The sequence below is a fragment of the Pseudophryne corroboree genome, chromosome 3 (assembly GCF_028390025.1).
Source record: "Pseudophryne corroboree isolate aPseCor3 chromosome 3, aPseCor3.hap2, whole genome shotgun sequence".
NCBI classification, from domain to species: domain Eukaryota; kingdom Metazoa; phylum Chordata; class Amphibia; order Anura; family Myobatrachidae; genus Pseudophryne; species Pseudophryne corroboree.
The window spans coordinates 385,248,247-385,276,243 of record NC_086446.1 but is presented as its reverse complement, the minus strand read 5'-3'; the positions used below and the strand labels follow the sequence as shown (position 1 = coordinate 385,276,243).

General features: G+C 43.7%; 1 protein-coding gene across 1 annotated transcript in view; it reads left to right on the top strand.

The window, feature by feature from the left end:
* MRC2 (mannose receptor C type 2) overlaps window positions 1–27,580 on the top strand; it is a 174,470-nt gene extending 146,890 nt beyond the window's left edge. Inside the window, exons 21-30 of the mRNA XM_063960019.1 lie at window positions 285–399; window positions 2,042–2,199; window positions 3,180–3,285; window positions 4,152–4,390; window positions 7,659–7,827; window positions 10,859–11,008; window positions 11,999–12,112; window positions 13,769–13,948; window positions 15,339–15,365; window positions 26,347–27,580. Coding sequence (XP_063816089.1) covers window positions 285–399; window positions 2,042–2,199; window positions 3,180–3,285; window positions 4,152–4,390; window positions 7,659–7,827; window positions 10,859–11,008; window positions 11,999–12,112; window positions 13,769–13,948; window positions 15,339–15,365; window positions 26,347–26,570 — 1,482 coding nt within the window. The 3' untranslated portion in view covers window positions 26,571–27,580. The remainder of the gene's footprint in view (window positions 1–284; window positions 400–2,041; window positions 2,200–3,179; window positions 3,286–4,151; window positions 4,391–7,658; window positions 7,828–10,858; window positions 11,009–11,998; window positions 12,113–13,768; window positions 13,949–15,338; window positions 15,366–26,346) is intronic.
* Window positions 27,581–27,997: the final 417 nt, after the last annotated feature.

The window sequence follows — 27,997 nt, the reverse complement described above, 5'->3', positions numbered from 1 at the left end:
AGCAAAATTAACTACAAACCATCTAAAGTTTTTCAATAGTGCGCTGAGGAAAAGCTTCCTTAGAGCACTCTTAAAGAGTAATGGATACACTGAGTCCTCCAGTAGCAAGAGTCATACTGCGAACTCGCTTGTGGCTGCACGTATAATGGAAGCAGGGATGTTAAAGTTATTTTAGATCTTGAGTCACAATAAATTACAAAAAATTAGTTTACAATAAATTTACATGTTGCTTACTTAATGCCCCTTACTTCAAAACCTTAATGTTGACTTTTATCACCATGCAGTGTTTTGGGGTGAGAGCAGACAGTAAGGCTGAGGTTAAGACATGGCAACAGGCTAGAGATTCCTGCAAACTCCTGGGAGGAGAAATTGCCACAATTGACAACTACTTGGAACAAGGTAAGTGCCTATCCACTCATGAACTACTGCTCTCTTCATAAATCTGTTTTAATATGGATCTTCTACCACAGAATATGCTATCTGTAGTTATTACGTTTATAAATACTACACTAAAACAAATGGGATTTCAACATTTTCCTGAATTCTTTCAGAATTGATGAGATAAGAGTTGATGAGAGTATTTTCCAGATTGCTTGTAGTTGTAAAGGGGGGTACTCACGGAGCGATATTCTAAGCAATCTGACTAGATTGCTTAGAATTTAAGCATTATCGCTCCGTGTGTACCCCCTACAGCGATGCGCAGCCCCGTGCATCGCTATCGCTGCTGCTAGTTTGACCTGCATGCAGGCCAATCTAGCGGGTCGCTCACTTTACCCACTGGGTGAAGTGAGCGCCCCCCCCCCCCGTCTCCCCCCGCACGCTCAGCACACATCGTGCTGTGGTGAGCGGCGGGAGATGTCAGCACACATCTCTCTCACATCGGCCAGTGGGTACTCGCCTTTAGTCAGAGGGGTTGATTCAATTCAACGTGATCTGAGTAGCGTCAGTAAGGAGGTCCCGGAGTTATTCAATTGTCCCCTTCGCGCCCTGCAGTTAATCGGGAAAGGGTGGTTGGTGTGCCATAAACTGCGTGTTTATTCACGGTAACCGGAATTCTCCGACTTAAGTGCATACTGCGATGCTGTTTGCGCCGCACTAGAAGCAGAAAACAGCATCACGGCACTAGTTTAGTCGGATTTCTGTTTGAACCTCCAGAGGGGGGAGAGCAAGTATCCTGTAGTCGTGCTTAACAGCACAGTCAGTTACATAGCTCTGGGACATCCTTCACAGCACTATTCATATCACACTGAATTGAATAGAGCCCAAAGAATCTTGAGTAACATTTGAAGATCTCAGGGATATATAATACAAAGAAGTAATGTAGATGGCTTTAAAAAATATACAGCATGTTTGAATTTGGACTGTTGCCTTTTGCCGTCCACAAATATGAATATTTTGGTTGCTTAGTTAAATTAAAACTACAGAGTATGCCCAGCATGGTAGGTAGATGTTGTGTATCAAATTAAGATCATGTCAGGGTTTAATCTAGTTGCTAGGGCAAGGGACATCTCTTTGTGACTAATAGGTAAACCAGAGAGAGACCCTTATGAAGATCCACTGATGTGGGCCCAGAGAAATAATGCCAGATTGTAATGGCCAGATTGTATGCAGTTGCACTTGTTTACACTGGAAGACTGTTCTCTCCTGGTGTGTGGATCAGGGAGTTCCTAGCTAAATGTGCACTAGGAGAAGGATTTGGAATGCAAGCAGCTTTTGGAGAAAAATAATGCAGAAACGAGCAGTAAGGAAAAAGTAGAAAATATTTAAGAAGTCATACTTATTCTATAGTCGTTATTTAAGGCGCTGCTTCACAAGTCATTATACTGTAGTTAGCTAGCATTTTCAATATTAGCATGTATACATTACATTTTTTCCAGCATGGCCCATTATTCTGCAGAATGTTTTACTGGGGCTTGTTTCCTAGCAGACGTAGGCTTAGAAAAGGAGCTGTGTGGACACAACAGTGCACTACTTGTCCGCATATTAGTAAACAAGTCATTGACCTTTACTATTACTTTTTTGTGTTTGTACTTCTGTTCAGCGTTTATTACATCCATACTCCCCAATGTTACCACTGACCTCTGGATTGGTCTCCACAATGGACGACAAAGGTTCCAGTGGGAGGAAGGTCAGCCTCTGACATATGTGAACTGGGTTCCGGGGGCACCATCCAGGGAGAGTGCATCTAATGGAAAGATAGTAAGTGGCTGCATCTTATTCTCTGCGGCACATGGGTCCTAAAGATGGGAAAACTGCTTAGAAATGTTGAAAACATGATGGACAGATAATCCAGGTGGCACAGAGAGCCCCAGGTCTGTAAATCATTACAAAAGGACCACCTTTCTGATTAATGCTACGTTCACACTGTGGACCTGATTCTGTGTCACAGGCAGACACCCACTCAGCGCAGCAATGTTTATTGGCTGTCACTGGTCAGTGACTTTACGCAAATGCCGCTACATACTCCTTCCCTTTTGTACATCTATGCAGCCAAATGTGAAAGGACTGAGACGCCCGTTATTAGCGTTCGTGTGACGTGAACACAGTAGCTTGCATTGACACACCCAAGACACTCCCATAATGCCCACTGACCAGATCATTTTTGTGTGCACTACTAGCCACCTCCCAGTTACCGCCCAGGAACACCCATCACTTTTCCACAACATTTCTGACACCGTCTGTCTTGATGACATTTGTGTGTACACTTTGTGTAATGCATGCACCATAGGACTTTTTACAAACTTTTGTGCTTGCGCCGTTTCATTGCTCAACTATGTGACCATCAGCATTGCGCACAGATTGCGTGCAAATTTGAATGAGGTCCTTTAGTACTACACCACAATTATGCACCTTCATTTATTAAACTGCTTCTAACATGTAACCAAAGCCAGTGTTCAACAACGTTACTAGGAGCACACTGTGGTAGAGGAGCTTTTATTTGTATAGCAAATTCTCTCCCTCCAGCAGCTGGAAGTGGGTTCTTCAGCAGAGAGTCTAATAGACATTGCTCTGCCCTGGCTATTAGCAAGTTATCAGTTGTGCAGACATACACCTTATTCCTTCCTGTGTGTGAGAAAGGGTTTCATCTGCAGCTTCATGAATGTAAATTCTACATCTAGACACTCGCGGGGGGCAAAGAAATAATCTTTACCGAAGTTTTGAAAATATTGTTTTTGCAGATTAGCTGTGCTGCGATCTGGCATGGACCTCCTCCTCAGTTCACCGGACGATGGGATGACAAACTATGTTTCGAAAAATATGGATACATCTGCCAAATCAGCAAAGGTGAGAGCTGGTTGCACTATACTGAATACAGAAGAATAATGGAATGATGCCGAGATGAACGCAAGTCATCCGTAATTGCACCCACATTGCATACACACAACCAAATGTGGTTATTTGCCACATGCAGTGTTCTAAACATCTCTATGACTAGACTGTCCCAATCGCTAGTCTTGGCTTCATATACAGATGTATCATTACACATCCAGTTTCAATACGCCATGCGTCGCGAGATACTTGGCGGGAGTGAGCTGACAGGTCTCATGCACCTGTGATTGTGCCAAGGGTCTTTTACACCCAAAAATGCGCCTTAGTCGCAATGAGATGTGACTAGGATGCACAAGGAGACTGTTGATTAAAGTGCGACTGAGTCTCTATTTGAAGCACAATGGAACTTGGCATGGAAAAAAGCTGTGGTTGCTACATTGTAGCACTTTGTATACAGATTTAGAGACTCAGTCACACACTGCTATACAAGTCTCACATGTCAAATTAATCAGGACAGTCTCCTGGTGCATCCTAGATACATTTTGGGGCAAAAATGACGCTAAGAAGATGCTCGGCGCAAGAAGAGTCTCAAAGGACCTGGTGCACCATGATTGGCTGTTTGCAGCAACAATGTATGATGACACATCTGTACATCATCATTAATGTATGCATGAACACTGCTTAACAACCCAGGTCCGCCTCTTCCTCCGCAAATGGAAATGTGACTGAGTTGACTGTAGTTGCATAAACCCGGCCCAGGAGCATGCAGAATGCAAAAATACACAAGATCTGTCCACAAAACTGACTGCTGTTCAACTCTGTTTCAGCCTCTAAAAGCGTATGGGTTTATTGTGTAATCAGATATGTTCTTCTTTTTGCAGTGCCTTCTCTAAACCCACCATCTGAGCCGTTTCCATTTCCGCCCAGCACCACTCTTTATTACAGGAACAGTTCCTTCCTGGTTTTGCAGAAACCAATGACTTGGTCAGATGCCCGCCTGTTGTGTGAGACTCGGAATGCCACCTTGACTAGTATCCTTGACCCCTTCCAACAGGCATATCTGACTTTGGCTGCCACCGGGCAGAAAAACCCTTTATGGATTGGGCTGTCAAATGAGGAGGTGGGGCACACTGCATTGTCTATTAAATGTATGACACAAGGTGCTTTATATAAAAGAGCGGTCCAGGTTCAGAACATGGGACCCCCTGGATTAGCATAGCTAAACTGCATCAGAACATCACTAAACTTGTTATGAACGTTAACAATTGTACCCTCACGGGCTCACTTAGTTCTCCACGCTTCGGGCACAGTGGCTCACTTTGCTCACCACGGGTTACATTTCCCATTAGATGTCCACGTGGATAGTGTCCCATGTTCTGAACTTGAGAATGACCGTGAGTAATTGTATCGCCGGGGCTATCCAATTAGTTCTGATGCAGCACACTTCTCCCCCCTGATGCCGGCATTTATTGGGGATTATGCATAATCCACGATAATTGGCCACCGATAATTGCGATTGGGGTCTTAAACCGGATTAAGTAAAAATCGCTCCGTGTGTTCCCCCCTTTAGTTTAGACAATATGTGGCCCTGAGCAGAAACTGCATTTAGAGTTCAATGGTTAATGATTTGTTCACATGAGAATCTGACAGTAGAAAGCAGGTAAGCAGCTAAACAAAAACAAAAAACAAAGGTTATAGTTTTGGGAATGGGTGATACCTGTATAATGATTGGAGATCAGAGTGGACAGTCTTTAGACATTAATATGACTTTTGTGTTCTAAACATCTAAGGAGTAAATGTGAAGTGTCTGGTACATGTTCCTGTTATTAGGGATGAATAATGGGGGGTAATTCAGACCTGATCGCTCGCTAACGTTTTTTGCAGCGCTGCGATCAGGTCAGAACTGCGCATGCATATGCACCACAATGCGCAGGTGCGTGGCACAGGTACAAAGCGGATTGTTGCTGTGCGATGGGTTTTACGAATAATCCATTCACATAGCCGATCGCAAGGAGATTGACAGGAAGAAGGAGTTTGTGGGTGGCAACTGACCGTTTTCAGGGAGTGGTTGGAAAAACGCAGGCATGTCCAAGTGTTTTCAGGGCAGGTGTCTGACGTTAATTCCGGCCCCGGACAGGCTGAGGTGATCGCAGCGGCTGAGTAAGTTCTGGGCAACTCAGAAACTGCACAACGTTTTTTTTGTACCGCTCGACTGCACATGCAATCGCACACTTACACAGCTAAAATTTACTCCCTGGTGGGCGACGACTGTGCGAATTACCCCCAATGTTCTTTCTTGTTTTTTTCCTTTTTCTTTTACCATCTTGTTTTTAGTGGAAGAGTACACTGTATCTCTCCAGAATAGTATTGTCAGCACTGAATGCACTGTACCTCTCCAGTATAGTATTATCAGCACTGAATGCACTGTACCTCTCCAGTATAGTATTATCACCACTAAGTGCACTGCACCTCTCCAGAATAGTATTATCAGCATTGAATGTACTGTACCTCTCCAGAATAGTATTATCAGCACTGAATGTACTGTATCTCTCCAGAATAGTATTATCAGCACTGAATGTACTGTACCTCTCCAGAATAGTATTATCAGCACTGAATGTACTGTATCTCTCCAGAATAGTATTATCAGCACTGAATGCACTGTACCTCTCCAGTATAGTATTATCACCACTGAGTGCACTGCACCTCTCCAGAATAGTATTATCAGCACTGAATGCACTGTACCTCTCCAGTATAGTATTATCACCACTGAGTGCACTGCACCTCTCCAGAATAGTATTATCAGCACTGAATGCACTGTACCTCTCCAGTATAGTATTATCACCACTGAGTGCACTGCACCTCTCCAGAATAGTATTATCAGCACTGAATGTACTGTATCTCTCCAGTATAGTATTATCAGCACTGAGTGCACTGCACCTCTCCAGAATAGTATTATCAGCACTGAATGTACTGTATCTCTCCAGAATAGTATTATCAGCACTGAATGCACTGTACCTCTCCAGAATAGTATTATCAGCACTGAATGTACTGTATCTCTCCAGTATAGTATTATCAGCACTGAGTGCACTGCACCTCTCCAGAATAGTATTATCAGCACTGAATGTACTGTATCTCTCCAGAATAGTATTATCAGCACTGAATGCACTGTACCTCTCCAGAATAGTATTATCAGCACTGAATGTACCGTATCTCTCCAGAATAGTATTATCAGCACTGAATGCACTGTACCTCTCCAGTATAGTATTATCAGCACTGAGTGCACTGTACCTCTCCAGTATAGTATCATCAGCAATGAGTGCACTGCACCTCTCCAGTATAGTATCATCAGCAATGAGTGCACTGTACCTCTCCAGTATAGTATTATCAGCACTGACCGCACTGTACCTCTCCAGTATAGTATTATCAGCACTGAATGCACTGCACCTCTCCAGTATAGTATTATCAGCAATGAGTGCACTGTATCTCCAGTATAGTATCATCAGCAATGAGTGCACTGCACCTCTCCAGTATAGTATCATCAGCAATGAGTGCACTGTACCTCTCCAGTATAGTATTATCAGCACTGACCGCACTGTACCTCTCCAGTATAGTATTATCAGCACTGAATGCACTGCACCTCTCCAGTATAGTATTATCAGCAATGAGTGCACTGTATCTCCAGTATAGTATCATCAGCAATGAGTGCACTGCACCTCTCCAGTATAGTATCATCAGCAATGAGTGCACTGTACCTCTCCAGTATAGTATTATCAGCACTGAGGGCACTGTACCTCTCCAGAATAGTATTATCAGCAATGAGTGCACTGTATCTCTCCAGTATAGTATCATCAGCAATGAGTGCACTGCACCTCTCCAGTATAGTATCATCAGCAATGAGTGCACTGTACCTCTCCAGTATAGTATTATCAGCACTGAGGGCACTGTACCTCTCCAGAATAGTATTATCAGCACTGAATGCACTGCACCTCTCCAGTATAGTATTATCAGCAATGAGTGCACTGTATCTCTCCAGTACAGTATCATCAGCAATGAGTGCACTGCACCTCTCCAGTATAGTATCATCAGCAATGAGTGCACTGTACCTCTCCAGTATAGTATTATCAGCACTGAGGGCACTGTACCTCTCCAGAATAGTATTATCAGCAATGAGTGCACTGTATCTCTCCAGAATAGTATCATCAGCAATGAGTGCACTGCACCTCTCCAGAATAGTATTTGACACTAATGTAGACATTTTTCAAATAAATGGCAAATAAATAGGATAATTATTATATGTGGCTGCAACCATTAGTGTGTGTATGAATTTTCTGAAGAATCTAAAGAAGTATAAAGCATTATCCATTTAATATTGTCTTTGGCTCTTGTAGGGTGCCCGGTCTTACTCTTGGGCAACAGATGACGGATTGTCATATACCAACTGGAGGGATGGGGAGCCCCAATACATGAGTGGCTGTGTGTACATGGATGCTCAGGGAACATGGAGCACGGTGAATTGTGATCACAAGCTCCCTGGAGCTATCTGTAACTACAACACTAGTGAGTCATTTGCGCATTCTGTTTGGTAACTGCACAATGTTTGGAGGCCTGATTTCTAGGTGCAGGGGTTTATGGAGTATTGGGATTCATTTGCCTCAATGTTTTGATTTGTGTATATCGTCTTTTCTTATGTGTTTGAAAAAGATAAAATGAACTTCCCATATTTAAGAAAGCCGGTGAGTCCCCCTATATACAGTATGTATAATAGAGCAGAGGCCAATGAAAATGGATATCTGAGGCGCTGTTGCTTCTATAAACCAAAGTACTAGAGCACAGGTTTAACCATTTAACAATATTTTGACTTTACTCTCAACACATAGAAAAACACATTGGTACATACAATGCATATCACATATTAGATAATAAAGCTGAAATAAACAAAGAACCCTCAGGATACACACATAATTTGTTGTTTTTTATTTATTTTTATAATCAAATGAAGCCTGCACATATCATTGTGATAATGTTCCAAAGTCGGTCATTTGGCTTTCTGCTGGCTTTGAGTGAAGTAAATGGACGGGTTGCAAAACTGACAGAAAACCCCAACATTTTGGTCTATTAATAAACTGTCTTCAGGGATAAACATGAGTAACAACCATATGGTACCTTAAATAGAAAAACACCCAGGTGAAAGCATCCATGCGATGGACCCGGCTGAGTTGCAGGAGGGTGACGTCATGATGCAACATGACCTGTAACCCAGCAACCTTGGAGCACGGGTAAAACATATAGTGACATCTATAAAGCAGAGCCGGCCATAGGCATAGGCAAACTAGGCAATTACCTAGGGCATTTGATATTACTAGGGGCATCAGCAGCTTCTGCTGATTAAAATGATATGCGGCATGCCTATATTCTGTGTGTAGCATTTCATAAGCAGATACAGCCACAGTCTCACACAGTATATAGGCATGAAGTGGCTTGTGCATCCTAGCCACATAGCAATGCAAATAAGATGCATTTTCATTTAAAAAAGGTGCCCAACGTTAGCATTGAGGCAAGATTTATGAGGACACATCTGTATCCAAGCAGAGGGCAGAGGTCACAGTGTTAGTGACAGTGTGCGTGCCGTGTGCATGTGAGTGGGTTGGTTGTGCAGTAGTGTTCGGAATATGTGTAAGGAGCATTATGTGTGTCATGTAAAACTGCATTAATAATGTGCAACATATGTGTAAGGGGCCACTGTGTGTGTCATTATGTGTATAAGGGCATTAATAATGTGCGGCACATGTGTAACAGGGTACTACTGTATGTGTGTCATTATGTGTATAAGGGCATTAATAATGTGCGGCATATGTGTAAGGAACATTATTTGTAAAAGGGCATTAACAAAAGGTTGTCATAATGGGTAAGGTGCATTATGTTTATAAGGACATTAATAATGTATCTCATATGTGTAAGGGGCATTACTGTGTGGAATTATGTGTATAAATGCATTACTAATGTGTGGCATTATGTGTATAAGGTGCTCTACTATGTGGCATTGAGTATAGAAAGGGCACTACTGTGTCATCTAATGTGAATAAAGAGCAATATAGTGTTGTGTAATGTGAATAAGGAGCAATTCAGTGTTGTGTAATGTGAATAAGGGGCTCTACTGTGAGGAGAACGTTTATAAGGTAAAGTGATACTACTGTGGGATGTAATATGAATTATGGACACTATCGCATGATCAAATGTGAATAAAGTTGCAGTACTGTGTGGCGTAATTGGAATTGGGGTTACTATTGTGTGGCCATGCCCCTTGCCAGCAAAAACACACCCCTTTTTGGCCTGTGCGCCAAATGTGCGAACTGTTCCATTTTAAAATATAGGGGGCACAAACACCAAAATACAGTAAGGACTGCTATGGGTGAGGGGTGATGGTGCTGGGAAAGAGGTCAGAGGCGGAACCAGTTGTGGTGCTAGGGGGCACCAGCCAAAATCTTGCCTAGGGCATCATATTGGTTAGGGCCGGCTCTGCTATAAAGCATGTCACAAACATCAAAAAATGCAAGGGAGATGAACTAATGTCAACAATATAAGCAAGACAAAGGTAAATGTACAGTAATTAGCTATAAACATGATGAAACTAGCCTTCAAGCAATGCTGAACACTATCCAACTAAAAAGATGATGATGATGATGATGATGATGATGATCAATGCATCAAAGACAACAAAAAAACAGGTATATCTAAATGTAGCAATGCATTGGCTCTATATACACAATTAAATGATACAAAGATACATGGAATGACAACAAGTAGCAAGACAGCCAAAAGGTAAGTGTATCCAAGAAAGGATGTGGCAGACAGAGGCAGGCTAAGTATTCCAGGGTGACCAATAATTAATACGGTGTTAAGGAAAGCATTGAAAATATACTGGAAAATATGTATCTAGTACAGAAACTATGAATAAAATAAAAAAGCAGAAAAAGATAACATGCAGCTGAAGAAATAAATGATAAGAAACTAATGTGTACTGGGGGGTTAGGTTCCGGTGACCGGCATTTGGGATCCCGCCGGTCTACATACCAACGGCAGAAGCCCAATCTTTAGATTGCCGGTGGGGGGGAAGGGGGGCGTGAGCGCAATGAAGCCCCTTGAGGGCTTGCTGCGCTTGCCACGCAGCTGGCGCGGTGTGCGAGCCGCAAGTTCTATTCCCACTCTATGGGTGTTGTGGACACCCATGAGTGGGAATAGTCCCTGTTAGTTGACATGCCGACTGTCGGGCTCCAAATCGGCTGGGATCCCGGTGTCGGTATAGTGACTGGCGGACATCCCGTACTCAGACCCAAAATTCATAAATAAGTAGATATGAATAAACCCAACAGACAAAGCAAAGGCATGGCTTATACTTCAATGCTGTCCAGTTGTGACTAACCGTTGTGGAGAGTGATACAACATGAACTGGAGGCACCCTAGTCACATGCCTACAGACACCAGATACACGAAGGCTGTCTGTCTTGCATCTCTGTATCTTGTTTCTCTTTATTACTATTTCTCAGTGTGTCTGCATTCTACTGACCTCACATTGCATTCTGTTGGGCAGAACCATCCAAGCCACATAAATGGAGTCTGAATAGCAGCTGCCCTAACTCGCTGACGGACTCTGCTTGGATCCCATTCCGCGACTATTGCTATTCCTTCCACATGGAGGTCAGTGTGGGCCAGAAGGATGCCGCCAAGAGGTGCCAGAAAGGTATTCAGTCCTGCGTGTATTGCTAAGAATTCATTTTATTGCTGACCAAACATTTGTATTATCGCAATAAAACTTAGATATCTGTGTATACAGTGTTAATGATGACAATATCAGTAAATAAATCTATATACTTGTATTAAGATACTGTTTTACTGTATATAATGGAATCTCACTATCTCAGCTGTAAACTCTATCTATATACTTGTATTAAGATACTGTTTTACTGTATATAATGGAATCTCACTATCTCAGCTGTAAACTCTACATATGGCATGCCAAGCTTCTGTGGGCATTCATTAAAAGAAACGGTTAAAACTGTGAGGTCCAGGTACAACATAACAGCAAAGAAATAATAATGGGCATGGTCCAGAGATGGACACAGTAGGCATCTTGTGTAAGTAAACGCCTCCTGCCAGCTGCTTTGATCCGCTGATGCGGACGAAGACGCTGTGACCATCGGTTATCGGAGTAATCCTCAGTGTTTTCATGCAGCCGGGCCAGTGAAGCTGGGTCCAAAGACACAGTAACCAGGCTCGGCACGCCCAGAAATTAGGGCTTAAACTCCCATGTTTTCTGGCATGCCGGCCGTGCCTGCCCCCAAATGCCCACTGCATGTCACTCATGCTGTGGTTTCAGGGGCACTGCAATTTTGTCACAGACAGGGATCTGCACAAGCGCACCTCACTTGACCATTACAGCAGCTGATCCCATTCTGGTCTACTTTTAAAAGCAGATCACTTTGTCATACAAAAAGTGGAGTATAGAGTTTCTATACAGAAAGGTTAGACACTGAATGCTGAGACAGTGATAAGTCATAGTGTTCAGCAACTCTTTATATAAATGTTGTATATCCAGATTATCGTTTGTTTGTTTGTTTGTTTGTTTGTTTGTTTGTTTGGCAAGGATTGAAATAGCTGCACTTGCCTAGACTAGATGGCTTACTGTTTAATAAAGTGAATGATTGCTGAATTGCTGCTTGTTGTCTTGCAGTTGGTGGGGAGGTTCTGACCATCGTGGATGAGACAGAAAACCTTTTTGTTTGGGAACATCTGCAGACATATGAGAGCCGAGGAGCTTGGCTTGGCATGTCTTTCAGTATTAAAGGTTTGATCTCTATGTGTAAATTGGGACAAGAAAGTATGGAAACCATGCTCGCAGACAAAGGGAAAGGTTACATGTAACATTGCTTCTTAGGTTTGTGGTTCATTAGGTTGACATGCATTAGGTCAAAATGGTCATTAGGTCAACATGTCAACATAGAAAAAGGTCGACATGAGTTTTTTTTACTGTTTTTGATGTCGTTTTCTTGACGAGTGAACCCCAATTAGTGCACCGCTTCACTCGCCATGCTTCGGGCAGGTTACCATTCCCAATTGTAGTCCACATGGATCGTTAAGTATAAAAAAAGGTCGAAAAAATGAAAAAAAAATTGTGAAAAGCTCATGTCGACCTTTTTGCATGTCGACCTAGTACAGTTCGACATAGTGACCATGTCGACCTTCAGTGACCCAATGTATGTCGACCTAACGACCATCATCCGCCTCTTAGTGCATTTAGTAAGGGTATTCTGAGAGATATCTACAATACAGCAGATGCGGAACAGATTGTTGGGGATCATATTTATATTACAGAAGTCTGTAGGGGTTGGGTATAAGAATACCGATGCCGGCACCCCGATGATAAAGAGCCCAACAGGGGTGAGTTAAGGTCTCTAACTCACCCACCTAACCCTGTCTTACCGCAGCCTAACCCTAACCTCCCGCATTGGTGTCTAACCTCCCGGGTTAGTGCCTAAACCTAACCCCTGCAGCCTAATCCTAACCCTCCCCCCTTAGTAGCTAACCCCCCTCCCCCCCCCCCCCCCCCCCACAACCTAATCCTAACCTCTACCCATGCAGCCTCAGCCAACCTGCCCGCCCCCCACGCCCTTGGGTGGTGGCTAATGCTAAACATCCCCCGCCCCATGCAGCCTAACCCTAACCTCCTGGCTATACTTACCTTCAGGATCCTACCTGTCGGGATTCAGACATCAGGATCCCAATGTTTTCTGGATGCTGGTGTCGGTGTTCTGATGGTTGTCAGGATTCCGGCGTCGGTATTTCAGCAGCCAGGATATTGAACATAAGTCGTCTGTAGCACTCAAACCTACTCTCCATTACCAGAGAACATCACTCAGGTCACCAGGTACATGGACAGCTCCTAGTGTAACAATGTACAAAGCTGTATATACACTTGCAGCAAGGCAAAGGTAGTACTACAAGTAAAGTGAATGTGGTTCCATGGATGAGGACTCCGAGACAGGGGTCCCATTTCATAAATCACATATAAAGTCTGAACATTACCTAAACATGGATCACATAATGTTATGTTCAATCAAACCTAATTCATGAAATGTTCTTGTTGCATTAAAGTAATATAAATACATGGTGTTCCCATGCTACTGTAGTTTATTGAAGTATCTCCATGTTTTTATATATGTGTATATAAGTTTAAATGGACTATGGACAATATTTGGGATGCTTACACACATTAGCAGAGGATACAAGCGCGCATGGTTTGCTCTGTGCCTGTCCATGACACGGTGAATTTTTTTTTATGTGTGTGTATGGGGGGGGAGCTGATGGCAAGCTGTGCCTGTGTCACAATCTGTGTGGTTAGCCAAGTATTTGCCAGTGGAGTGTACAAAGGAAATATGGGGTATAACATGAGAGCATCAGTTGAAGAGATAAATATATGTCCTGTTGTCCTCCTGTTTTGCAGAAGGTTCCCTTCTATGGAACGACAACACACCAGTAAATTACTCCAACTGGGGACAGCATGACTCCGGGCCCAGCCTGTTGAGCCCAAATTCTTGTTATTGGATTGAAGGCAGCAACGGAGTATGGAGCCTAGGTTCCTGCACCAATATCAGCAAATCTGTTATATGCAAATTATCAAGAGGTGAGCCACGTACAGTATTTACAGCAGCAAGACCAAGATGTGGAGAACAGAGGTAGGGGTGGGGTTGTGACTTGTAGCTGGTAATACAGCTTAAATAGGATAGGCAACCCTGCATAAAAACTGGTTGCTCTGTTTAAAGGCACTTCATATAATGCAAATGTTGGGGTTTGCAAGGAGCAGCCTAACTAATTAATAGAGTTATTGTTAAATTATAAACTGAGGCAACTGTAAAATCAAGGCTAAATTTAGACTATATGTGGCCCTGAGCAGAAACTGTGTTTAGAGTTCAATGGTTAATGATTTGTTCCATTGAGAATCTGACATTAGAAAGCAGGTAAGCAAAAGACAAAGGTTATAATTTTGGGAATGGGTGATACCTGTATAATGGGGGTAATTCAGAGTTGATTGCAGCAGCAAATTTGTTAGCAGATGGGCAAAACCATGTGCACTGCAGGGGGGGCAGATATAACATTTGCAGAGAGAGTTAGATTTGGGTGGGTTATTTTGTTTCTGTGCAGGGTAAATACTGGCTGCTTTATTTTTACAGTGCAGTTTAGATTTCAGTTTGAACACACCCCACCCAAATCTAAGTCTCTCTGCACATGTTATATCTGCCCTCCTGCAGTGCACATGGTTTTGCCCAACTGCTAACAAATTTGCTGTTGCGATCAACTCTGAATTAGGCCCTAGGGCCCTCATTCCGAGCTGATCGCTCGCTAGCTGCTTTTAGCAGCAGTGCACACGCTAGGCTGCCGCCCTCTGTGAGTGTATCTTTGCTTAGCAGAAGTGCGAACGAAAGATTAGCAGAACTGCTCGAAAATCTTTTCCTGCAGTTTCTGAGTAGCTCCAGACCTACTCCTAGATTGCGATCACCTCAGTCCATTTAGTTCCTGGTTTGACGTCACAAACACGCCCTGCATTCGGCCAGCCACTCCCCCGTTTCTCCAGCCACTCCTGCGTTTTAGCCTGACACGCCTGCGTTTTTTAGCACACTCCCGGAAAACGCTCAGTTACCACCCAGAAACACCCACTTCCTGTCAATCACTCACCGATCAGCAGAGCGACTGAAAAGCGTTGTTCGCCCCTGTGTAAAATTGCTTAATTTTGTGTGAAATTTCTTGGCGCGTGCGCCCTGCGGCCCATACGTATGCGCAGAACAGCCGGTTTTTAGCCTGATCGCTATGCTGCGAAAAACGGCAGAGAGCGATCAACTCGGAATGAGGGCCTATGTTTGGAGATCAGAGTGGACAGTCTTTAGACATTAATATGACTTTTGTGTTCTAAACATCTGAAGAGTAAATGTACAGTGCCTGGTGCATGATCCTGTTATTAGGGAAGAATAATGTTATTTTTTTATTTTTTCCTTTTTCTTTTACCATCTTGTTTTCAGTGGAAGAGGCCAAATTTGACAAATCTGGTAAGTCTCAATTAGATGTAATAATTAAATACCAATGTACAAACTAAACCAAAACTGATGCTATCCTAAATGATAGGGACTTCAGTTTTTTCTTTACTGTGGAGCACCATTCCAAAAATATACAAAATTATATTTAAAAGCAGCGGTAAGTAAAGCAAAAAATGCATGTAACTTTGTATTTGAAACATACCATGTTGCCATGCAAGGGGAGCAAATACATTTATATTGTTTCTGTGCAGGGTAAATACTGGCTGCTTTTGCATGTTGCCCACAAATGTCAGACAGCTTTATTTTTACACTGCAATTTAGATTTCAGTTTGAACACACCCCACCCAAATCTAAATCTCTCTGCATATGTTACAACTAGAGATGAGCGCCGGAAATTTTTCGGGTTTTGTGTTTTGGTTTTGGGTTCGGTTCCGCGGCCGTGTTTTGGGTTCGACCGCGTTTTGGCAAAACCTAACCGAATTTTTTTTGTCGGATTCGGGTGTGTTTTGGATTCGGGTGTTTTTTTCCAAAAAACCTAAAAAACAGCTTAAATCATAGAATTTGGGGGTCATTTTGATCCCAAAGTATTATTAACCTCAAAAACCATCATTTCCACTCATTTTCAGTCTATTCTGAATACCTCACACCTCACAATATTATTTTTAGTCCTAAAATTTGCACCGAGGTCGCTGGATGACTAAGCTAAGCGACCCTAGTGGCCGACACAAACACCTGGCCCATCTAGGAGTGGCACTGCAGTGTCACGCAGGATGTCCCTTCCAAAAAAACCTCCCCAAACAGCACATGACGCAAAGAAAAAAAGAGGCGCAATGAGGTAGCTGTGTGAGTAAGATAAGCGACCCTAGTGGCCGACACAAACACCGGGCCCATCTAGGAGTGGCACTGCAGTGTCACGCAGGATGTCCCTTCCAAAAAACCCTCCCCAAACAGCACATGACGCAAAGAAAAAAAGAGGCGCAATGAGGTAGCTGTGTGAGTAAGATAAGCGACCCTAGTGGCCGACACAAACACCGGGCCCATCTAGGAGTGGCACTGCAGTGTCACGCAGGATGTCCCTTCCAAAAAACCCTCCCCAAACAGCACATGACGCAAAGAAAAAAAGAGGCGCAATGAGGTAGCTGTGTGAGTAAGATAAGCGACCCTAGTGGCCGACACAAACACCGGGCCCATCTAGGAGTGGCACTGCAGTGTCACGCAGGATGTCCCTTCCAAAAAACCCTCCCCAAACAGCACATGACGCAAAGAAAAAAAGAGGCGCAATGAGGTAGCTGTGTGAGTAAGATAAGCGACCCTAGTGGCCGACACAAACACCGGGCCCATCTAGGAGTGGCACTGCAGTGTCACGCAGGATGTCCCTTCCAAAAAACACTCCCCAAACAGCACATGACGCAAAGAAAAATTAAAGAAAAAAGAGGTGCAAGATGGAATTGTCCTTGGGCCCTCCCACCCACCCTTATGTTGTATAAACAGGACATGCACACTTTAACCAACCCATCATTTCAGTGACAGGGTCTGCCACACGACTGTGACTGATATGACGGGTTGGTTTGGACCCCCACCAAAAAAGAAGCAATTAATCTCTCCTTGCACAAACTGGCTCTACAGAGGCAAGATGTCCACCTCATCATCATCCTCCGATATATCACCGTGTACATCCCCCTCCTCACAGATTATCAATTCGTCCCCACTGGAATCCACCATCTCAGCTCCCTGTGTACTTTGTGGAGGCAATTGCTGCTGGTCAATGTCTCCGCGGAGGAATTGATTATAATTCATTTTAATGAACATCATCTTCTCCACATTTTCTGGATGTAACCTCGTACGCCGATTGCTGACAAGGTGAGCGGCGGCACTACACAATCTTTCGGAGTACACACTTGTGGGAGGGCAACTTAGGTAGAATAAAGCCAGTTTGTGCAAGGGCCTCCAAATTGCCTCTTTTTCCTGCCAGTATAAGTACGGACTGTGTGACGTGCCTACTTGGATGCGGTCACTCATATAATCCTCCACCATTCTTTCAATGTTGAGAGAATCATATGCAGTGACAGTAGACGACATGTCCGTAATCGTTGTCAGGTCCTTCAGTCCGGACCAGATGTCAGCATCAGCAGTCGCTCCAGACTGCCCTGCATCACCGCCAGCGGGTGGGCTCGGAATTCTGAGCCTTTTCCTCGCACCCCCAGTTGCGGGAGAATGTGAAGGAGGAGATGTTGACAGGTCGCGTTCCGCTTGACTTGACAATTTTCTCACCAGCAGGTCTTTCAACCCCAGCAGACTTGTGTCTGCCGGAAAGAGAGATCCAAGGTAGGCTTTAAATCTAGGATCGAGCACGGTGGCCAAAATGTAGTGCTCTGATTTCAACAGATTGACCACCCGTGAATCCTTGTTAAGCGAATTAAGGGCTCCATCCACAAGTCCCACATGCCTAGCGGAATCGCTCCGTGTTAGCTCCTCCTTCAATGTCTCCAGCTTCTTCTGCAAAAGCCTGATGAGGGGAATGACCTGACTCAGGCTGGCAGTGTCTGAACTGACTTCACGTGTGGCAAGTTCAAAGGGCATCAGAACCTTGCACAACGTTGAAATCATTCTCCACTGCGCTTGAGACAGGTGCATTCCACCTCCTATATCGTGCTCAATTGTATAGGCTTGAATGGCCTTTTGCTGCTCCTCCAACCTCTGAAGCATATAGAGGGTTGAATTCCACCTCGTTACCACTTCTTACTTCAGATGATGGCAGGGCAGGTTCAGTAGTTTTTGGTGGTGCTCCAGTCTTCTGTACGTGGTGCCTGTACGCCGAAAGTGTCCCGCAATTCTTCTGGCCACCGACAGCATCTCTTGCACGCCCCTGTCGTTTTTTAAATAATTCTGCACCACCAAATTCAAGGTATGTGCAAAACATGGGACGTGCTGGAATTTGCCCATATTTAATGCACACACAATATTGCTGGCGTTGTCCGATGCCACAAATCCACAGGAGAGTCCAATTGGGGTAAGCCATTCCGCGATGATCTTCCTCAGTTGCCGTAAGAGGTTTTCAGCTGTGTGCGTATTCTGGAAACCGGTGATACAAAGCGTAGCCTGCCTAGGAAAGAGTTGGCGTTTGCGAGATGCTGCTACTGGTGCCGCCGCTGCTGTTCTTGTGGCGGGAGTCCATACATCTACCCAGTGGGCTGTCACAGTCATATAGTCCTGACCCTGCCCTGCTCCACTTGTCCACATGTCCGTGGTTAAGTGGACATTGGGTACAGCTGCATTTTTTAGGACACTGGTGACTCTTTTTCTGAGGTCTGTGTACATTTTCGGTATCGCCTGCCTAGAGAAATGGAACCTAGATGGTATTTGGTACCGGGGACACAGTACCTCCAACAAGTCTCTAGTTGGCTCTGCAGTAATGATGGATACCGGAACCACGTTTCTCACCACCCAGGATGCCAAGGCCTCAGTTATCCGCTTTGCAGTAGGATGACTGCTGTGATATTTCATCTTCCTCGCAAAGGACTGTTGGACAGTCAATTGCTTGGTGGAAGTAGTAAAAGTGGTCTTACGACTTCCCCTCTGGGATGACCATCGACTCCCAGCAGCAACAACAGCAGCGCCAGCAGCAGTAGGCGTTACACGCAAGGATGCATCGGAGGAATCCCAGGCAGGAGAGGAATCGTCAGAATTGCCAGTGACATGGCCTGCAGGACTATTGGCATTCCTGGGGAAGGAGGAAATTGACACTGAGGGAGTTGGTGGGGTGGTTTGCGTGAGCTTGGTTACAAGAGGAAGGGATTTACTGGTCAGTGGACTGCTTCCGCTGTCACCCAAAGTTTTTGAACTTGTCACTGACTTATTATGAATGCGCTGCAGGTGACGTATAAGGGAGGATGTTCCGAGGTGGTTAACGTCCTTACCCCTACTTATTACAGCTTGACAAAGGCAACACACGGCTTGACACCTGTTGTCCGCATTTCTGTTGAAATACTTCCACACCGAAGAGCTGATTTTTTTGGTATTTTCACCAGGCATGTCAGTGGCCATATTCCTCCCACGGACAACAGGTGTCTCCCCGGGTGCCTGACTTAAACAAACCACCTCACCATCAGAATCCTCCTGGTCAATTTCCTCCCCAGCGCCAGCAACACCCATATCCTCCTCATCCTGGTGTACTTCAACACTGACATCTTCAATCTGACTATCAGGAACTGGACTGCGGGTGCTCCTTCCAGCACTTGCAGGGGGCGTGCAAATGGTGGAAGGCGCATGCTCTTCACGTCCAGTGTTGGGAAGGTCAGGCATCGCAACCGACACAATTGGACTCTCCTTGTGGATTTGGGATTTCGAAGAACGCACAGTTCTTTGCGGTGCTTTTGCCAGCTTGAGTCTTTTCAGTTTTCTAGTGAGAGGCTGAGTGCTTCCATCCTCATGTGAAGCTGAACCACTAGCCATGAACATAGGCCAGGGCCTCAGTCGTTCCTTGCCACTCCGTGTGGTAAATGGCATATTGGCAAGTTTACGCTTCTCCTCCGACAATTTTATTTTAGGTTTTGGAGTCCTTTTTTTACTGATATTTGGTGTTTTGGATTTGACATGCTCTGTACTATGACATTGGGCATCGGCCTTGGCAGACGACGTTGCTGGCATTTCATCGTCTCGGCCATGACTAGTGGCAGCAGCTTCAGCACGAGGTGGAAGTGGATCTTGATCTTTCCCTAATTTTGGAACCTCAACATTTTTGTTCTCCATATTTTAATAGGCACAACTAAAAGGCACCTCAGGTAAACAATGGAGATGGATGGATACTAGTATACTTATGGATGGACTGCCGAGTGCCGACACAGAGGTAGCTACAGCCGTGGACTAACGTACTGTGTCTGCTGCTAATATAGACTGGATGATTGATAATGAGATGAAATCAATATATATATGTATGTATATATAATATCACTAGTACTGCAGCCGGACAGGTAGATAATATATTTATTAGGTAATGATGACTGATGACGGACCTGCTGGACACTGTCAGCTCAGCAGCACCGCAGACTGCTACAGTAAGCTACTATACTATAGTAGTATGTACAAAGAAGAAAGAAAAAAAAAACCACGGGTAGGTGGTATACAATTATGGATGGACTGCCGAGTGCCGACACAGAGGTAGCTACAGCCGTGGACTACCGTACTGTGTCTGCTGCTAATATAGACTGGATGATAATGAGATGTAGTATGTATAAAGAAGAAAGAAAAAAAAACCACGGGTAGGTGGTATACAATTATGGATGGACTGCCGAGTGCCGACACAGAGGTAGCTACAGCCGTGGACTACCGTACTGTGTCTGCTGCTAATATAGACTGGTTGATAATGAGATGTAGTATGTATAAAGAAGAAAGAAGAAAAAACCACGGGTAGGTGGTATACAATTATGGATGGACTGCCGAGTGCCAACACAGAGGTAGCTACAGCCGTGGACTACCGTACTGTGTCTGCTGCTAATGTAGACTGGATGATAATGAGATGTAGTATGTATAAAGAAGAAAGAAAAAAAAAACCACGGGTAGGTGGTGGTATACAATTATGGATGGACTGCCGAGTGCCGACACAGAGATAGCTACAGCCGTGGACTACCGTACTGTACTGTGTCTGCTGCTAATATAGACTGGATGATAATGAGATGTAGTATGTATAAAGAAGAAAGAAAAAAAAAACACGGGTAGGTGGTATACAATTATGGATGGACTGCCGAGTGCCGACACAGAGGTAGCTACAGCCGTGGACTAACGTACTGTGTCTGCTGCTAATATAGACTGGATGATTGATAATGAGATGAAATCAATATATATATGTATGTATATATAATATCACTAGTACTGCAGCCGGACAGGTAGATAATATATTTATTAGGTAATGATGACTGATGACGGACCTGCTGGACACTGTCAGCTCAGCAGCACCGCAGACTGCTACAGTAAGCTACTATACTATAGTAGTATGTACAAAGAAGAAAGAAGAAAAAAAAACACGGGTAGGTGGTATACAATTATGGATGGACTGCTGAGTGCCGACACAGAGGTAGCTACAGCCGTGGACTACCGTACTGTGTCTGCTGCTAATATAGACTGGATGATAATGAGATGTAGTATGTATAAAGAAGAAAGAAAAAAAAACCACGGGTAGGTGGTATACAATTATGGATGGACTGCCGAGTGCCGACACAGAGGTAGCTACAGCCGTGGACTACCGTACTGTGTCTGCTGCTAATATAGACTGGATGATAATGAGATGTAGTATGTATAAAGAAGAAAGAAAAAAAAACCACGGGTAGGTGGTATACAATTATGGATGGACTGCCGAGTGCCGACACAGAGGTAGCTACAGCCGTGGACTACCGTACTGTGTCTGCTGCTAATATAGACTGGTTGATAATGAGATGTAGTATGTATAAAGAAGAAAGAAAAAAAAAACCACGGGTAGGTGGTATACAATTATGGATGGACTGCCGAGTGCCGACACAGAGGTAGCTACAGCCGTGGACTACCGTACTGTACTGTGTCTGCTGCTAATATAGACTGGATGATAATGAGATGTAGTATGTATAAAGAAGAAAGAAAAAAAAACCACGGGTAGGTGGTATACAATTATGGATGGACTGCCGAGTGCCGACACAGAGGTAGCTACAGCCGTGGACTAACGTACTGTGTCTGCTGCTAATATAAACTGGATGATTGATAATGAGATGAAATCAATATATATATGTATGTATATATAATATCACTAGTACTGCAGCCGGACAGGTAGATAATATATTTATTAGGTAATGATGACTGATGACGGACCTGCTGGACACTGTCAGCTCAGCAGCACCGCAGACTGCTACAGTAAGCTACTATACTATAGTAGTATGTACAAAGAAGAAAGAAAAAAAAAAACCACGGGTAGGTGGTATACAATTATGGATGGACTGCTGAGTGCCGACACAGAGGTAGCTACAGCCGTGGACTACCGTACTGTGTCTGCTGCTAATATAGACTGGATGATAATGAGATGTAGTATGTATAAAGAAGAAAGAAAAAAAAACCACGGGTAGGTGGTATACAATTATGGATGGACTGCTGAGTGCCGACACAGAGGTAGCTACAGCCGTGGACTACCGTACTGTGTCTGCTGCTAATATAGACTGGATGATAATGAGATGTAGTATGTATAAAGAAGAAAGAAAAAAAAACCACGGGTAGGTGGTATACAATTATGGATGGACTGCCGAGTGCCGACACAGAGGTAGCTACAGCCGTGGACTACCGTACTGTGTCTGCTGCTAATATAGACTGGTTGATAATGAGATGTAGTATGTATAAAGAAGAAAGAAAAAAAAACCACGGGTAGGTGGTATACAATTATGGATGGACTGCCGAGTGCCGACACAGAGGTAGCTACAGCCGTGGACTACCGTACTGTGTCTGCTGCTAATATAGACTGGATGATAATGAGATGTAGTATGTATAAAGAAGAAAGAAAAAAAAACCACGGGTAGGTGGTATACAATTATGGATGGACTGCCGAGTGCCGACACAGAGGTAGCTACAGCCGTGGACTACCGTACTGTGTCTGCTGCTAATATAGACTGGTTGATAATGAGATGTAGTATGTATAAAGAAGAAAGAAAAAAAAAACCACGGGTAGGTGGTATACAATTATGGATGGACTGCCGAGTGCCGACACAGAGGTAGCTATAGCCGTGGACTACCGTACTGTGTCTGCTGCTAATATAGACTGGATGATAATGAGATGTAGTATGTATAAAGAAGAAAGAAAAAAAAAACCACGGGTAGGTGGTGGTATACAATTATGGATGGACTGCCGAGTGCCGACACAGAGATAGCTACAGCCGTGGACTACCGTACTGTACTGTACTGTGTCTGCTGCTAATATAGACTGGATGATAATGAGATGTAGTATGTATAAAGAAGAAAGAAAAAAAAAACCACGGGTAGGTGGTATACAATTATGGATGGACTGCCGAGTGCCGACACAGAGGTAGCTACAGCCGTGGACTAACGTACTGTGTCTGCTGCTAATATAGACTGGATGATTGATAATGAGATGAAATCAATATATATATGTATGTATATATAATATCACTAGTACTGCAGTCGGACAGGTAGATAATATATTTATTAGGTAATGATGACTGATGACGGACCTGCTGGACACTGTCAGCTCAGCAGCACCGCAGACTGCTACAGTAAGCTACTATACTATAGTAGTATGTACAAAGAAGAAAGAAAAAAAAAAACCACGGGTAGGTGGTATACAATTATGGATGGACTGCTGAGTGCCGACACAGAGGTAGCTACAGCCGTGGACTACCGTACTGTGTCTGCTGCTAATATAGACTGGATGATAATGAGATGTAGTATGTATAAAGAAGAAAGAAAAAAAAACCACGGGTAGGTGGTATACAATTATGGATGGACTGCCGAGTGCCGACACAGAGGTAGCTACAGCCGTGGACTACCGTACTGTGTCTGCTGCTAATATAGACTGGATGATAATGAGATGTAGTATGTATAAAGAAGAAAGAAAAAAAAACAACGGGTAGGTGGTATACAATTATGGATGGACTGCCGAGTGCCGACACAGAGGTAGCTACAGCCGTGGACTACCGTACTGTGTCTGCTGCTAATATAGACTGGATGATAATGAGATGTAGTATGTATAAAGAAGAAAGAAAAAAAAACCACGGGTGGGTGGTGGTATACAATTATGGATGGACTGCCGAGTGCCGACACAGAGATAGCTACAGCCGTGGACTACCGTACTGTACTGTGTCTGCTGCTAATATAGACTGGATGATAATGAGATGTAGTATGTATAAAGAAGAAAGAAAAAAAAAACCACGGGTAGGTGGTATACAATTATGGATGGACTGCCGAGTGCCGATACAGAGGTAGCTACAGCCGTGGACTAACGTACTGTGTCTGCTGCTAATATAGACTGGATGATTGATAATGAGATGAAATCAATATATATATGTATGTATATATAATATCACTAGTACTGCAGTCGGACAGGTAGATAATATATTTATTAGGTAATGATGACTGATGACGGACCTGCTGGACACTGTCAGCTCAGCAGCACCGCAGACTGCTACAGTAAGCTACTATACTATAGTAGTATGTACAAAGAAGAAAGAAAAAAAAAAACCACGGGTAGGTGGTATACAATTATGGATGGACTGCCGAGTGCCGACACAGAGGTAGCTACAGCCGTGAACTACCGTACTGTGTCTGCTGCTAGTATAGACTGGATGATAAATAATGATATAAAAAATATATATATATCACTACTGCAGCCGGACAGGTATATATTATATAATGACGGACCTGCTGGACACTGTCTGTCAGCAGAATGAGTTTTTTATAGAATAAAAAAACACCACACAAGTCACACGACGAGTGTTTAACTTTTTCAGGCAGACAATCACAATATACTGGTGGTCAGTGTGGTCAGGTCACTGGTCAGTCACACTGGCAGTGGCACTCTGGCAGCAAAAGTGTGCACTGTTTAATATGTACTCCTGGCTCCTGCTATAACCTATAACTGCTCCCCAGTCTCCCCCACAATTAAGCTGTGTGAGCACAGTCAGATATTATACATAGATGATGCAGCACACTGGGCTGAGCACAGATATGGTATGTGACTGAGTCACTGTGTATCGTTTTTTTCAGGCAGAGAACGGATTATATTAAATAATAATAAAACTGCACTGGTGGTCTCACTGGTCAGTCACTAGTATAACTAACTAACTACTATCAGCAAAATTCTGCACTCTCTGAGTACTCCTCCTAAGCTCCAGTAAATGAAGTGTCTCACTCTCACTCTCCTATCTATTTCTAAACGGAGAGGACGCCAGCCACGTCCTCTCCCTATCAATCTCAATGCACGTGTGAAAATGGCGGCGACGCGCGGCTCCTTATATAGAATCCGAGTCTCGCGATAGAATCCGAGCCTCGCGAGAATCCGACAGCGTGATGATGACGTTCGGGCGCGCTCGGGTTAACCGAGCAAGGCGGGAAGATCCGAGTCGCTCGGACCCGTGTAAAAAAACATGAAGTTCGGGCGGGTTCGGATTCAGAGGAACCGAACCCGCTCATCTCTAGTTACAACTGCCACACCTGCAGTGCAGCATGGTTTTACCGAGTTGCTTTCTTTTTTGCTTTACCTACAAACATGAATCAGGCCTTGTGTTTGGCGCCATACCACAGCATGACTGACCGGTGGACAGCCCCATTGCTCAATCTACCAATCAGACTACAGAGATGGGCCACACAGAATTTGAAGTTTTCCAGTTATGGTCTATGATTATACCATAGTAACATGAAGCGAAATTATGTACTTACTATAATGGTTCATCACTTGTATCTAACAAACATGGAAAGATAAGTGATTTTTTGTTGTTGACTGTGCATATCCCATTATTCAGACTATAATATCTTAATATTAGCATAAATAGAATGCTCTCTCTTAATCCAATTATGTGGGACAGAACAGTGAGATAGTGGTTCACATTGCTGTCTTACATCACATGGTTCATTAGCTCAATTCCTTATCAAGTAGTTTGTATCTTCTCCTCATGTTTGTTTTTTTTTTTTTTTTTCTGGGTGATCAAGTTTCCTGCCCCACTCCAACAACATATTGGTAGATTTATTGGCTGCTGACTAAAACAGAACCTAGTGTAGTTTTTATGTAAATGACAAATACTCTCTATACAGCACTGTGGGGCATATTTATTAAGCCTGGTGAAGTGATGAAGTGGAAGGTGATAACGCCCCAGCCAATCAGCTCCTAACTGCCATGTTACAAGCTGTATTTGAAAAATGACAGTTAGGAGCTTCCACTTTATCACTTCTCCAGGCTTAATAAATCTGCCCCTGTGTAACGTGCACTACAGTATATAAACAATAATATCTTATTATCCTTCTATCCCCATAGTTCTACCACAGCACAGCACGGCAGTGGCGGTTGTAGTATTGTCCACATTTGCCCTCTGCATCTTAATCGTTGTCATCATCTACCTGTACCGACGCAGGAAGCTTGCAGCTGAGCAAGGAGCCTTTGAGAGTGCCAGATACAGCCGCACTAGTACCGACCCAGGTGAATCGGCTGAAAAGAACATCCTTGTGTCAGACATGGAAATGAATGAGCAACATGAGTAGTAGTCACAGAGTGATATTATGCTAAGTAAGACAGGGGCGTTGGAACATTCAAGACTTTGATATTAGAGGGTGCAGGATGCCCCTTTCTGAAAATTCATTTGTACACTGTCAGTGTTATTTAGGGGCTGTTGAACATTGCTGCGCAATGTGTTCCAAGTTGCTTCAACATCAAGAAGACAGAACTGTAAATATGGACAGACCCCTTACTTTGCCCCTTGCCAATCTTTACCCTACATAAGATCTTTTCTTAAGAATAGACAGGTAGTCTGGCTCAAGCTGCGTTCACTCTTATAAACACAAGACTATGTATGAGAAGACTGTCTGCCGCTGCCCTGGATGGAGACCAGGGTACAGAAGATGAGGAAGGGTTGTGTACCCATCTACTTTAACACTATGACCAAAATTATTATTCATATCTCCTAAGTGGCTCTTCCAGATATACTGTACTTGTTTACCTCTGTAGCCATCATGCCATATTCCTTGTTCTGTGTGTTTCTTTTACTCTGTCCACTCTACCCCTGACATATCAGTAGTACTGCTTCCCCTCAGTGTCTTCTCTCTTCTGTCTGTCTTCCTAAAATTGGGACCAAAAATGTGCCTTAGTGCCACTGCTGGGTATAGTAGATTATACTGCACTTTGTCTGCAAATGAATACATTGCACATATATGCCAAGAGTAAACACTGCTTGGAAATTCCATCATTTGCAAGCCAAAATAAGAACAGAGAAGCCATTGGGCGGGATACATAATACACAGGAGCGCAACCGCAGTGCCATGGCAGGAAAAGGAAAGGTTTGCCCATTTCCTCCTCCGTGAATGTCCCATCCTTGTGCCGTGTTTGGTGAAAGGCGTCTCCCAGGACAAAGCAGCACTTGATGAAGGAGACCCACACCTAGAACACTGCATGCTAAATTCAGGGGACATTACACAGAGCACTATATGTATACTCACATGTCTGAATCTGACATATGGGTGTATGTTCAATGGCAATAAACGTGAACGCAATCACATTGTACTGTCGTCTTTTATTTGGGTTGTATATGTGGATAAATTGGTTTCCATTCATGTAATGTTTAAGAGAGACGATCTATTCTGTCCTCATCAAGATACACTATTTTGGTGGTCAGACATAAATACATACATCTGGGCATGTAGAGGATCCATTTACATTTGCTCCTGTCATCTCCTACACCATTATTTAGGCGTTACAGTATGTACTACTACTACTCCCTCTATTAAAGTTTTAATATAGATCTTTAGGACAGGTACAGAGTATATAAATATTGGTGCATCAGCAGACAACACAAAATAAGTATCAGGTGGCAGAAAACTGTGGGATTTGGCGTCGTCAAAGGGAGTATGGAGTAGAAGATGGTTTAAGTAAGAGAGGGAAAGGCACATGAGGGAAGAGGACCCTGCTCGTGAGA